Source organism: Canis aureus, chromosome 3 (genome assembly GCF_053574225.1).
Source record: "Canis aureus isolate CA01 chromosome 3, VMU_Caureus_v.1.0, whole genome shotgun sequence".
NCBI classification, from domain to species: domain Eukaryota; kingdom Metazoa; phylum Chordata; class Mammalia; order Carnivora; family Canidae; genus Canis; species Canis aureus.
Genome location: NC_135613.1, coordinates 27,046,937 through 27,061,991, shown reverse-complemented (window position 1 = coordinate 27,061,991; position 15,055 = coordinate 27,046,937). Strand labels below are relative to the sequence as shown.

Here is a 15,055-nt window from a genome sequence, read left to right as displayed (position 1 = left end):
ACAATAGCAGGAAGAGAAGGCTCTAGAGGATGAATTATGACAGTGAGCAGTGGATAAGGGGGTTCCATAAGATCCAGCAGAACCTTGCACAGAACAGGTATGGAAAGGCAGTGGAGTTATGTTCAATAGAAAGGGGGAGGGGATTCCCCAACCAATATTTTTTTCCAATAATATTTTTTAAGGAAAATCTAAAGTTGGTTATCCAGAAAAAGATAATAATGCTTGGTTTTGAACTATAAAAATCCATTACTCCTTTTGTCAAGGTACTCCTTTGAAGGAGAGTGCCTTCCTTACAAAGTGAATATCTTCCTAGCAATGGAATTCTGCAGTGCCTGAAATTATTTCAAACTAGTGGAGAATAATATGGTACGATGCTTACTGACACCTCTAAATGTGTGAGCAACTGAATGATCCACCTGAAAGTTTGCCTTTTAAAAGCCAGATAATTTAAAGTGGATCCTTGGGATGTTTGACACGGGTTTTAGAGACAGTACTGGCTCACAGGAGAGAATGTGAGCAGATTATAAAGTCAGAGAGTTCTAAGGAGGGAGACACACTACCAGGGTCAGGCTGTTCTGGGGTCAAAAACTTTGAAAGATGACAAAGTTGGGCTGTCAAAGGATAATCAGAAAAGAATCTCATTTTCATGGACTGGACTGAGAAAGAGGATCCCAAATATTCAGAGTCCATCTCAACTTTAAGCTGCTTTGGGAATCTGGAACAGCTCTGTCTGATGAAATAAGAAGTCCCAAGTGGTGTTCTGCTGGGAACACAGGAATAGGAATTACAGACCAAGAGCCCAGGGCCTTCTGAAGCAAAGCTATTTTATTTTTAGATTAATGTTAGATGGGTTTTGGACCCAGGTTAACTGGCTCCCCAAATCTATGCTTAATAACACCTTGTTAAAATTCATTCTCTAAAAATCCTCTTTCAAAGATGGATAACCAAGCCTGCTTAGCTAGTTATGTTATCCTAATTAATTAGAGGCCCTGGATGGAAAAAGAAAATGACTAATTTAGGCTGAATGTAGTCTGTTTAGAAAGTGGCTTATTAGCAAATGGGTAACGCCTGCACAGACTTCAGGAACAGTGGCTCCCAGACAAGATTCAGGTTCTCAAAAGGAGAAAAGGGACTGAAGTAACACAGAACAGAACCATTGGTGATGGATTGTCCTTCCCTCTGGCTCTGGGATAGCCTGGTACACTTGTTAGCATGCATCTCTGCAGTCCAGAAATCTTATTACAGCTGATGGGAAAAATAAAACAATTAGAAAAAGATAAGAAAAATAAATAATCAAAACGGACAAATCAGCTGCAAGGGGAAACTAAGAACTCTTAGTTAGCAGTAGGACACATAAGTGTGTGGGCATACATGCTTTCAAGTTTCTTAAACAGAGATGATTTCCTTTGCTATAGAGAAGACATCAGCCCAGTTTTATACCAGGGCAGTGAAAGGCAAGGGTGGCCAGCAGGCAGGGACTGGAATCAGATTCAGGTTTCCTGTCAAACACACCCACTGGCCATCGCAAACTTTGTCCTTTCCCATGTCTTCTCCTTCCTTGTCATTTCCTACACAAGATAATTAAGACCTAAGGTGGGGACCCGACTTCCTTGAGGTCCCAAAGGTAGCTGCCAGCATAAGGACCATTGTCCCGGCCTTGGGTAGTCGGAGACTACCCAAGGCCTTGGGTGGGCATTCTCTCTGTGCCACCAAGGTCTTGGGTGGGTATTCTCTCTGTACCCTGCCCTACCCCAGCAAGTCTTTCAGAGAGAACAGAGAGGGGTGTGATTTATCCTCTTTCATTCCCCTGGAGCTTAAGTGTGCTGCATTTCAGTAGCATTCTTCATGCCCACGGACAGCAGAGCCAGGCAGGACACTGGACAGTGGCAACAAAGCAGCAAATATTCAGCATGTCCCAGACACATTTCCAAGACACAGATCTTCCTAGTATTCTCTGGGTCATAATTTCTGAACATTTAATAAAAGGATCCAGACTGACAGAGTATACACTTAAAAAAACCAAACAGGGGAATCTGGGTGGCTCAGTCAGTTAAGTGGCTGCCTTAGGTCATGATCCCAGGGACCTGGGATTGAGTCCCACATCAGGCTCCCTGCTCAAAGGGGAGTCTGCTTCTCCCTCTTCTACTCCTCACTGCTCTTGCCCTCCCTCTCTCTCTCAAATAAATCTTAAAAAAAAAAAAAAAAAAAAAAAAAGCAGGCTCAAAACATAAACTTTAATACAGTGTTGTTAGCCTTTTTGGCTCTTAAGGCCAAATGGTGTACTATTAGCCATTTTGCTCCATTCTCTGTTTGGTTCTTTTTTAAAAAAAAGACTCTATTTATTTGCAAGAGAGAGAGAGCACCTGAGTGCATGTGTGAGGGGGAGGGGGAGTAGAGGGAGAGGGACAAGCCGACTCTGCCCTGAGCATACAGCCTTACCTGGGGCTCAATCCCACAACTCTGAGATCATGACCTGAGCTGAAATCAAGAGTTTGATGCTTAACCAACTCAGCCACCCAGGTGCTCCTGTTTGGTTCTTGTTTTACTTGCAACTTTGCTTTGCCCCTTCCTTAGTTCTTTGGTATATTTTTTGATAGTTCTTCTGTTTCCTATTGCTTGGATAAACTACATGGGATCTAGCCCTTTAAAAGGGAAGAAAATATCCCAAAAGTGACCAAATAAGGGAAGCACACTAGAGGTTTGGAGGCAACCTGAGAGGAAAGGTCTATTAACCACACACCACAGCCACAAAAAAGATGGCCCCAAACAACCAGACAGCCTTAAGAAAGATTTACAAATAGGTGGTTCTGCTTTCAAACCTGTGATGGGTCATGAGGGAAAGCTGGTTAGACTAACACCAGGCTATCAACTAAGGCTTCTTCCTTCTCCTCTTCATTTCTCACTCTCCCACAGCAGAACACGGTAACCACACACATCAACAAGTATGAAGTGATGCTGGCAAAAAGTGAGCTTTTCTCTATTGGGGTCTAGAAAATAAAACCAATGACACCTAGAAGGGGTTGGCTGCTGCTTCCAAGGGAAGCTACTGAGAAGAATAGGGCGGTGTCCAATTTTTCAGGAGTTAGAATGAGCACTGGCCCCGTGCAGGTGGAGGGAGAGCCCCCTGAGGCAGCAGCACATGAGCTCAGCCAAAGGGGCAAACTCCACTGATGTGATGTGAGGACCTGGGTGAGGAACCAACATTTACTAAGGTTTCTCTTCTATCCACTCAGTCAAAACGGTCTTTTCAGATTATCTACCACACTCCTGGCCCCAGGCTATGTTCTGGAGCTTCAAGAAGAATTAAACTGTTGTCCCTGAGCTTGAGACTTCCTAGTCTGATGTGGAAGCTCCCAGACCCAACTTGCCATCATAACCCAGCATGCAGAACCCCCCACTCTCCAGCACATGGCTAACGCACTGTGTGTGTTACTTGTTTTGATCTGTCTTCTCCATGAGAACGTCAGTTCCAGGAGCACCGGGATCTCTGCCTGTTTTGTGCGATGCTAGACCACCAGTACATAAGAGGTGCCTGGCAGGCAGAATGCTATGCTGGTGCTTTATGAACATCTGTGGAATACCTCAATGCCAATTATCTAAAATTAGAAACTGAATAAGTAACCTGGTAAACAACATGAAGGGTCATCCTATGTTCATGTTCACACAGAGTGGACAGTATGGAGAATGAGCAAGCAGGTTTGTCATCTGCAAGCCCCAACACCAAATGCAAGAAATACAGAGCCGGACAGACAGATATGGGCCTGAACTCTAAGCTGGTGAGGCCAAATGCACAGACTTTTTCCCTTATGACCACCAAACATACTCTGCTTCCCAACACCTCAGCACTTTGCTTTATATATGTGGAAAATGAACTGGAAGTCCCCCATATGAAGTACTTTGGAAAAATGTCTGAAAGCAAGTTCTGAAACATCAGTCAAAAGTGTCACTTAACAGCATGCAGAGTGGTAGGGGATGAAGAATCACAAAACACTACCAGGACATATCCAAACTGTGCTGGCACTCCAGTGAGGAGGGTAGGTGGGGGGCTACTGAAGCCATTCTTACTTCTCCTTAAGAGACTTTGGGTGTTAAGACACAAGTATGCCAAGGAAGAGCAGACAGTTTAAAATGAGTTACTTCCTCTCATTGTACTGTTTGTTTGTTTTTTTTAACTTCCTGTTTCCTTCCCCTGACAACTGAACTCTAGTTACCCGGCTGATACAGAACGTTTCACCTGTGAAAATGTACGGTTCCAAAGTCATCATACACAGAATGTTCCATGCATACACATTAAAATGGACTCCAGCTCTGTTGCTAAGAAACTGCAATAGGAAAGGGTTTTCTATCCTCTTCATTTATAAAATATCCACTTAGTCTATGGGAGAACAAATGCAATCTCTCAAGTTCCCTTGTGTCTTGTTCTCATTTTTTAAATGCACAGAGAAAGATGATGGAGGGCAGCTGAAAGTGTATGCTATCTCCATTTGTTTTATACGCCCTTGAAAATGAGATGGAAAACATGGTTTCAATAACCCACTGCTGTAGTGTTTATTAATCTTTCAAGTGAAGATTCTCCCCAGTGCTCTCACACTTCAAGCAAAAATGAAAAATGTCCCATAAAGATTGCTCTTTGATTTTAAAAGATTATCCTAAGCAGCAAGGAATAACTCAGGGAATGCCTCTATTCAGTGTGGGGTTACTTCCCAGGTCTCTGCACTGCTCTGCATCGCCCCAAGGCCTGAACATGGACACAAGCATAAACATGGAACCCAAAGAACAGCACAATTTACTGCTAGATTTAAACAAAAATACCTAATATGGGGACTGGGGGGGGGGGGGGGTAAGGAACTTGAGAAACATATGGGTTAAAGAAAATGTGAAAAAAGAATGACCTTGTTTAGAAAAACAGGCATACCACCTTCTTTGACCAGTTTACAGAGGAAGCCTAGAAAGCAATAAAGCCATGTATGTAAAAGGCAAGGTGACTGCTGATTTTGTAGATTTAACCCAGAGGCAACTTCTTTGACATGAAATACTGAAATCAATTTTTGAAATCTCTCTCTCCCTCTAATGCTTGGCCTATCTCATTTACTAAAGGATTTTATTTTTTATTATTTTTTAAAAGATTTTATTTATTTATTCATGAGAGATACAGAGACAGACAGACACAGAGACATAGGCAAAGGGAGAAGCAGGCTCCCTATGGGGAGCTTGATGTGGGACTCGATCCCAAGACTCCAGGATCATGCCCTGAGCAAAAGCAGATGCTCAACCACTGAGTCACCCAGGTGTCCCTACTAAAGGATTTTAAAATCTATTTCTCTTTACAGGTTGTTAAACAGTAGAACCTTCTGCAAACTGACAAAATTGATTGTCTGACACCAACTCTCCTGCACATATAATTGATTTTTAATTCACTGTCTCCTTGTTGAATGGACTTGACAATAAACTCCACTCTTCACACTATCGATTTGTTTAAAAAAGGGTTTGATTCAAAGGCTGATGGGCGTCGATCATGGGAAAAATAATCCAATTTCATTAATATTTGAAGCATTATACAAATTTATTTGTATCTACATTTTTCTCTTTTATTTATTTATTCCTCAAGATTTTATTTTTTAAGTAATCTGTACACCCAATGTGGGGCTCGAATTTACAACCCTGAGATCAAAAGTGGCTTGCTCTTCCAACTGAGCCAGCCAGGCACTCCTACATTTTCCTCGCTTCACACTAAGGAGTGATTTTTGCTATGGACCATAAGAGCACATGAACGAGTAATATGTGTATTACGTACATATAAATAACATGCCAACATTTATACGTCTCTTATCTTTCCTACTCTCATATCTCAGAATTAGGTTGTTCATAAGGGATGGTACCAATTGTATTAAAATGAGAGGAAGGGTAATCAGTTGAGAGAAAAAGCTACTTCAATTCTATTTAAAATTTATTAAATACCTATTATGTGTTGCACTAAATACAGTGTATCTCTATTTCGGGTTCCAGGTGAACTATAAACATTCTCAGATTAAGATCTCTTACAAAAGTGAGAATTTCAATATAATGATTCAATTTACATAAGTTTACAAATACATAAACCAGTGTAGGTATATGAACAAAGACACGAAGAGAGCATGAAACCAGGAACGTGAGATGGTAGTGAGGTTTCAACCACCCTTTAATGTTTTCACAATGATGTTCTAACAGAGAAAATTCACATAAAATTTATAAAAGAAGAAAAAAAATGAATGGATTCATATTAGATGACCAACAGGATCTTCCTATTACCCACATTTTTTGAATGACTATATAATATGCTCAATAACTCTGGAAATCTGACCATTCCTAAAAATCAGTATCATACAACTAAAGCTTCCCCTATATTGAAAATATCCAATCTAAACACCAAGATTAGGGACATCTTAAAACTCAAAGGATTGTCACTGCAGGCTGAGGGCAGGGTGTCTGGCTCTCTTCCCCCTTGTCACAGTCCCCATCTGTGCTTTCGCCTCCACAACCTCCTGCTGCTATAGGACCTTAACTTTGGTTTTGCTGTGATTCCACTTTCTACAGCTGCCACACAAACAGTAAATAAAATTCATTGTATTTTTGCCCCACTAAGCAGCTCTGTCTTCTGCCACATCCAGATGCCTGGCTTAAAAAGAGTGAACAATAAAAACAATGTTTTCTCCAGCAGACATTCCAAAAAGGGCCTGTCACAAAGGCATGTGAAGATGCAGTTGGGACAGACACCATGCAGACAGCTGGTGTGTTCTGTGAAAGTAATTCCTTGACCAGCCACACGGGTTCATTGGTTTACAAATATTCAGAAAATTAGTTTGCCATGTCATGTCAATTTTAAAGAAGGATTTTCATTTATATTTATGATAATGCTGAGCTTTAAATTGAAGGACAGTTTAGATGTTTTAAAATTTATGAATTTGTAAATCCAAATACATGGCCAATTAAAGTTTACCACCATACCACAGATTAACTAGCTATGAATAAAAATTTTAGAGATTATTTGTATCTAGGTTGTTCACTCAAAGTATTACATCAAAATTGGTATGAAATATTTAAAGGGAAGCATATTTCCAGATAAAAGCTACAGTTACCATGAAATGGAATGCTCTGAGGGAATTTCATAAGCAACAAAAGCTTTACCTTTATGGAACACCTGGAGTTTTGCTGAAAGCTACTTCAACATGAAAATAATTTCCAAAACAAACAAAGCCAAGTGGATGGGAAGCAAAGGGTAAAGTGCATAGCTCAGTGGAGTACCCAATCTTACAACCTTGCAAGTCAGGCCAAACTCCACAAGGAAAATGCAGGCCCAGAATTTTAAAAAGAATTCAATTAGCATCCCCAGTATTTCCATAATCAACAGCTGAATGCTAATTAAGAGCACAGCATCAAGCAGCAATGGAATCCCAGTGCAATAAGCAACAGCACAGCAGCAGCAAATGCTACCTTCAGCTCGCATGCATAAATAAGCAGAATTAATAACTACCCGAGCATGGAAGGGTGACTTAATCTGTTTCGATTAGGTGCAGTTCAGCCTGGGGCCTTTGTGTTATATTTAAATGTGTTCATCATGTTTAATTAAAAACCTAATAATCTAGAGTTTCTTTTTTTCTTTTAAGTTCTGATCAGTATTTTTCTCCTGTTTCTCTTCGTAAGTTCTACTGATTTAAATGGCTTCCTGAAATGGAACAATATTTTTAAGCATAATGTAAGTGAAACTGGTTAACTGTCCATACAACTCCCAAATGTAGCAGCCAGCCATTTACTTTGGCTCCATCCAACTGACCTAGCATTTCTTCCAAACTGCCTCTCTGATCTGACCCAGTTTATTTAGCCTCAGAGACTGCCTTGAGCTAGCTACCAATGTGTTTCTCAGTCATTCCACTAAAGCAGAGTTCAACTGTCATTCTCTGGCCTGGAATTTGACAGAAATTGCCCCAAATCTGGCATCTGTTCCACAAGATTTAAAGTGTCTCAGCCCCAAAGAAATTTCAGTAAGAAATACCATATCTATATATACACAAGTTGTCAAAGGAAGCACGGAGAGAAAATATAAATTTTTTTTTTTTTTTTTTTTTATTTATGATAGTCACAGAGAGAGAGAGAGGCAGAGACATAGGCAGAGGGAGAAGCAGGCCCCATGCACTGGGAGCCCGATGTGGGATTCGATCCCGGGTCTCCAGGATCACGCCCTGGGCCAGAGGCAGGCGCCAAACCGCTGTGCCACCCAGGGATCCCACGGAGAGAAAATATAAAATGAAAGGCCTCCCACTGTGTAATTTTGAGGCCTAAAATCTCAAGAATTAGTGATTATCTGAAAGACCTAGGATGAAGAAGTTAGATGGTGTTATCATTAATAATATGGAAATTTTTTTCCAAAAGTAAAACTTCTAAGATTAGCTTTGGGTGCATGTAAAAGCTTTTCTCTAATGCATAATTATTAACTATTACAAGTTTTAAAATGCTAGATTGAGGACAATCTTAATTATGGTAAGGAATCTTTAAAAACAGTAATCTTGAATAAAGAGTTGTCAATATTCTTCAAGCCTCTCTAAGACAAAGACATCATTCTCTAGCAGACACTATTCTCACCATCAGTAAGTACTCACTCTTAAGAAGTTTACCAACTAGGAGGGCAATCACTTGAAAATAAAGACTGTGAGAAACAGAGATGGTGATGGTGGAAGAAGAAAGTGAGGGGCAAGCTACCAACAAATATGGCAAGCAGGAGAAGCAGCTCAGAAGAGGGTATGATCACGACAGACTGGGCTCAGGAACTGTTCTGAAACTTGAGGAGTGGTGAGGGTTTGGTTTGGCAATATCAGGAGAGACTCATCTGGTCAGTGAGCAGTGCACCTGCTGGGACCACGGCACACACAGGCTGCCAGCTTGTAGCATGGTGGGGAGTTCACAATGGCAGGTGCTCATTCTACCAACCCTTGCACACACGTGGAGTATTCAGTTCATATAAACGTAATGGAAAATAACTTCACTGACAGTGCTGCAGTTTGATTAAACTGATATACTGGAGGCAATGATGCTTAAAAATAACTAAAATGTCCAAAGACACAGAAAACTGGGGGGTGGGGGGGTAGGCCCATGTACTTATTTTAGTCACTTGCTTTGCTTACTCCTATGATTCCCAGGGTGAGAAAATGTGGGGAATTTAACAGAACGGGCCACATACACACAGCAGGTTATGTTCTCACAGCCAAAACCAGAGGCCCTCGAGTTTCTGTGCCTTCGTGCCACATAAAGCTAGTCAAAGAATTGACTTGGATAAGTTCATGAGAAGCTCCTTTCAGCCTATCAATGATTCAATCCCTCTTTCTCATTCACCTTTGAGGTTTTAGAAAGTGAAGCTGAACTTCCTATAAATAAGGGAACCGTTTGATCACTGGGTTCTGCAAGGACTGGATGACTGACAGCACTTTTCTCAAAACCTCCTTAAAACAAGAAGCAAAGATGACAAAAATGAGTCCAAACGACAAGGATTTATTCAGCTAAGGATCATGACCATGTACTCAGAATGTGCAGCATTTTGGAGTCGTGTTTCACTTTTCAAAAGAAAGCCAGGCCTTTCCAACATGTGAGCCTCCCCTTTCTGTCCTGTGGTGTGCTACCAGGCTCCAGGCGACGGCAGTAGCAGCAGGGACACAGTCCACACTGTGCCCAAGAGAAGCAAGTGCTGCAGGGAAAGGAAGGCAGCTATCTTTTAAGTGGGAGTCCTTAAATCCCAGGGGGAAGGCCAGGCTGCAGGAGAAAGCATGGGAGTTCCCTGGTTGCTGAGGAGCCACGGGGTGCAGGTGAGCAAGGGCCCTGGCTGGGAGGCCCCCGAATAAACAGCCTTTCACACACTCTTTCCATCCTTTCCCCCTACTCATCTTTCTTCCACCAAGGCTGTTTGCGGAATCTTGAATTTTTAATCAATCAAAATTCTCCTTTCCTTCTAACAAAAATGGGTCCACAGTGAGAAACAACATCTGACTTGACAAAACAAACAAGTCTCACATTTTTACTCTGTGACTATCTGAACAATAATAAATGTTTAAGAGGTTTCTGACCCTTTACTGATCAGAAAGTTTTTAAATATTTAATTTCAAGACAGGAGCACCAATGTCACACACCTGATCAGCCACAGGTGTCAATGGACTCCTGAAAAGGCTCTCCCCTAAGTAAACCCTCAGGGGCCACTTCAGTCCCTCCCTGCGGCCTCCTGCGCCACACTTTGCCCGTCCCACCTGCCACCCACACACAGCCTTTACTCCAGCAAATCCACTGGCCTCTTGCTCTGGCAGTACACACCCAGGATCTCACCACTTCTCTCCCACACTGCTGCCATGGTCTTCAATCACTGGTCTCTGGCCTGGATGCCCGAAATTGCCCTGGAGGCCCACGTTTGACTCAGGGGCCAAAGTGTGCCCCACCAGCAGATCAAGTTAACCCTCTGCTCAGAATCTGCACAGAGCAAAGAGCAAGGCGCCATGGGTTCACAGGCCACACGTGACCTACCCTCTGCGGTCCCCCTCCCACTCCGGTCACGTTCCTGTCTACTTCTTGACCATACCAGGGGCCAGATTTCTCTTCCTCTCAACTTAGGGCCCCTGTTCCAAAAGGCATGCCTCTGCACTATGGTCTCTGCTCAAATGGATCTTAATTAGGCTTTTCCTCAGCCCCTTAAGAAAGATAACACCTCACCCAGTCTATCCCCCACCTTCGTTACCTACTCTACTCTCCTCGGCTCATATATGTACCACCACTTGACATATACTGATTTGGATGGTCTCTCCTCTTAAAACATAAGCCTCAGGAAGAGGGACCTTTTGTTTGATAGTGCTCCTAACATAGCACCTGGCACACAGTAAGTATGTAACAAATACTACCAGCTGAAAAAACGAAAGGGCAAGATCAGGAAAGCACATAAAGTTTCTAAACACTCTTTCTTAACGTATTTTAAAATATCAGCGACGAACTTATAATCGATGTGTCTATCAGCGCCAGCCTTCATCTTAATTTCTTTCAATGTAAAGGGCAAATGTCAAGCAGTAACACTCAAACACAAGACTGTATTTGCAAAAGCACAAGTAATTTGTAAGTCTTTTATGGCAATACCTTTCAGAAGTCACAAGATGGGAATGTAGCTTAATGAGAACTCGGTCTGCTGGGACAGGAATCCATGAGTATTCAAATCTGTACTTGTGGGCACATATTTTAGCTCCCTACCTTCTTTGATAGACCATAATGACATAATGAATATGAAAGATTCACTGTATTTATATAATCAGGTCTATGTTTCCTGCAAGTCACTGGCTCCACTCTAGGTTATCACCTGGTTTACAAACGCTTGTGTCTTAAAATAAGGAGGTATTCAAAAGCTGGCTTGCTAAAACCAGCCAAGCAATACTACCAATCTCTTCTCTCTTTCCATGAAACCTGAGAAAATCCTTCCCACTAAGCTTACCAAGATCAAGCCTCCCTGTACAATTATGAGGCTTGAAGGCTCCTTCCTTTGACTAACAGATGCCACGGACAGTCCCCAGAGAAGCAGAGAGGGCACACGTTTAAGAAGCAGACACCCTGGGGACCCTGGCCACAAGGCTGCTCCCATCCACACTTACCACTTCATCCTCCGTCCAGCACTTTTCAATCAGTTTGGGCACAGGCTTCTTTACCAGGCGCTGCAGGGCTTTGCCAGCATCATAGCCACTTTCATGTAGCTAAAACAACAACAACAATTTTAGTTAGTTAAGTGTGCCAAATAACAGGTCTGGCAGCCAATCAATAAAAGAGAAGTCCTGCATTTGTTCCAACAGAAGAATCATGGAATGGGCACATTCATCCGCAAGAGAATTCGTTCTCATCCAATCGCCCTCTGATCCCAGTACCAGCTGTTCTGGGAAAGGGAAGCAGGGAAGGCAGAGCTTAATTTTGGCAAGATCAGGAAGAGGATTCAGAACAACAGTAACAAACACTTAGTGAACATCTGGCCAGGCACAGCGGTGAGTGAGCACATTCTGTGTACACATTATCTTTCTTAATCCTATGAGGAAGGTATTCTCTCATTTAAGCTTACGTGTTAGGAACTATAGTCACCCCATTTTATGGATGAGGAAACTGAGGCATAGAAAGGTCAAACAAACAAACAAAAAGAAAGGTCAAACAAAGGTGCTCACCACACTAACCCAGCAGGCGGTAAAACCAGGAGTCCAGCCAGTGTGATTCCCACCCACTGTTGTCCCATTTCCCTATAAAGCGGTTCACAAAATTATGTTATTTCCCTTTAGCATTTCTGAAGTCTTTCAACTGTAGTAACTTCACTAAAAAAAATTCAGGTACCTGAACTATAAAAGCTTTTTAATGAAACTGTATAACAGTATACTAACTGTTCAGCCTGTGAATGAAGATGCTGGTTTAGCTACACATTCCTTCTAGGACCAGACTTCTCTCTCATCAAAAGTAATAAACTTACTCCACTTCATATCCTTTCCAACCCCAGGCAGTGCCTGACACCACTTGCCTTCTCTATCTTGCAAAGACATTCCTTTCTTGGTTCATGTGACCCCAATCTGCTTTTAGTTCCAGAGTTTCAACTTGCAGATGATGGAATCAAGTAGTAGATAGAAAGATCCTCTTGTTTAATCGACCTTCCCCAACTGTGGCTGTCCATTGAAAATTCTCACCGGAAATCTGGCTTTCCTTTACAGATCTTGTTCTCTGACACAAGAATCCGTTTCGGTTAAGACCTTATTTCCAGTGCCTAATAGTCCGTAGCATATGTAGATCCAAAAGAACTACTGATTAAATTAATAAATGCCTTTAACTATTGTCCCTACGTAAACTTCACCCAAATCTAAATCACAAGTTGATTTGAATTCATTCAGCCATATATTGACTAAGTGCCTATTGCTTTCTAGGGAATGTACTAGACCCTGGGCATACAGCAGTGACCGAAACAGGCAGACATCCCTGCTCTCATGGAGTGGACCTTCCAATCTTCTCACTATGCTTCAATCCTTTATTTGAACAATTTACCATCAGCTGCAACTCAATACAAATAAGGTCCAGAGGCACCTGGGTGGCTCAGCAGTTGAGCATCTGCCTTTGGCTCAGGGCATGGTTCCGGGGTCCTGGGATCTGAGTCCCACATCAGGCTCTCTGCGAGGAACCTGCTTCTCCATCTGCCTCTCTCTGTGTGTCTCTCACAAATAAATAAATAAAATCTTAAAACAAGTAAGTTCCAAACCTTGGTAGCCCACGGTTTTTATTTCCATGAAACTCTCAAACTCCTGGGGATGTATTATGGGGACACAATACATATGAGGTAACAAGATCAAGGAGACAATAGTTAATTGCTACCATGGAGGTGTAAGTAAAGAGCTACAGATCCACAAAAGGAGACAGTGCTGTTTCTCCCCTCTTTAGTAGAAGACTCATAAGAAGGATGTACAGATTGCCTTCCTAATAACTGCTACAGATCCAGGGCTTGGCATATAGTAAGCCTGCAGTAAATATCTGTTGAATAAATTAAAATAATATTTGAAATATTAAGTCTCAAGTCTCTCTTCTAACTATTCGTTGCTATTGGAAGGGATATTACAAATATCCATTTTCACTGCTCAGAGAAACAGTACTAAAAATTAAAATTTCCGGGTGCCTGGGTGGCCCAGTCAGGTAAACATTTGCCTTTAGCTCAGGCCATGATCTCAGGACCCTGGGATCTCTGCTCAGCAAGGGTGGGCATGGGGGGAGTCTGCTTCTCCCTCTCCTGTTCCCCCTACTTGTGTACTTTCTCTATCAAATAAATAAATAAAATATTTTTTAAATTAAAATTTCCTGAATATTCTCAAAGTCTGGAAGACCCCAATTTATTTTAAATCCAGGTCCAAGGAAGTCCAGGCTATATGTGTCTGTATGTTAACTAAAACAGTAAATCTATCTTAAAACAAAACACCTATGGCAACAATCAATGTTGGATTCTGGTTTTTATTTTTAAAGTTGTTTTTTTTTTTTAATTTGACAGAAAGCACAAGCAGGGGGAGTGGCAGGCAGAGGGAGAGGGAGAAGCAGACTCTCCGCTGAGCAGGGAGCCCAATGTGGGGCTCAATCCCAGGACCCTGAGATCATGACCTAAACTGAAGGCAGATGTTTAACTAACTGAACCACCCAGGCGCTCCTGGATTCTGTTTTGATTCTGTATTTCTGTGTGTGTGTGTGTGTGTGTAGAGGGTATATGCACTGTTATGAATGCTAGATACTGACTTACATGTTTTCATAACATTCATCATTAAACTTTAAAAAAATATTATAAATATCATACTAAATAAATGCTAAAATATTTGAAAGCTGTCCAATCTAAACTTCTTTCAGCAGTATAGAAAGATGAAAATAAAGTTAGATTTTCAAACTTTGCCCAATATCTAAACCAAGCAGATATAGGTCAAGTTCTATAATATAACAAGAATCTATAATATGAGCTTAATGTCATGGACTGTAACTGAATAAAAGGAAAAGCTGAATACCTATTTAATTTTTTTAAAGCACGTATCATAGTGATAATTTGAAATCAATTCAAGTTGATCAAATCATAAATTTTTAATAAAAAGCTTATGGAGAATTAACATTTCTTAAGCGGTAATTATAGTATATGGGAGTAATTATGAAGAACATGATGAAAATCCATGGATTCTGGAGCAAAACTACCTGGATTCCAATTCTAGCTCTATTACGTACTAGGTGTGGGAGCTCAGGCAAGTTACTTGTCCTCTCTGGGACTTAATATTGTCATCTTTAAAAATGAGTATAACAACGTCTACTTCTTAGGATATTATGAGGATAACGTTAGAAAACACATGTAAATTGCTAAGAACTGCACCTGGCACATCATATGCTAAATGAGTATTAGCAATTTATTTTTAAAAGGAAAGAGAGGAAAAAAAAAGGAAGCAGTCTCTACTCAATTTTCATCAATTTTCTAGATTAGATAGTAGCCTTTCCACAGAGAGGGGGTAAAAAACTATTAAGCTATAAACAA

General features: G+C 41.3%; 1 protein-coding gene across 9 annotated transcripts in view; it reads right to left on the bottom strand.

The window, feature by feature from the left end:
- The window catches only part of RERE (arginine-glutamic acid dipeptide repeats), a 407,880-nt gene that overhangs the window by 78,558 nt on the left and 314,267 nt on the right, over positions 1-15,055 (bottom strand). For all 9 annotated transcript variants that reach the window (XM_077891331.1, XM_077891339.1, XM_077891333.1 and 6 more), the window contains one exon: positions 11,643-11,741. In XM_077891331.1, the coding sequence (XP_077747457.1) occupies positions 11,643-11,741 (99 nt within the window). The remainder of the gene's footprint in view (positions 1-11,642; positions 11,742-15,055) is intronic.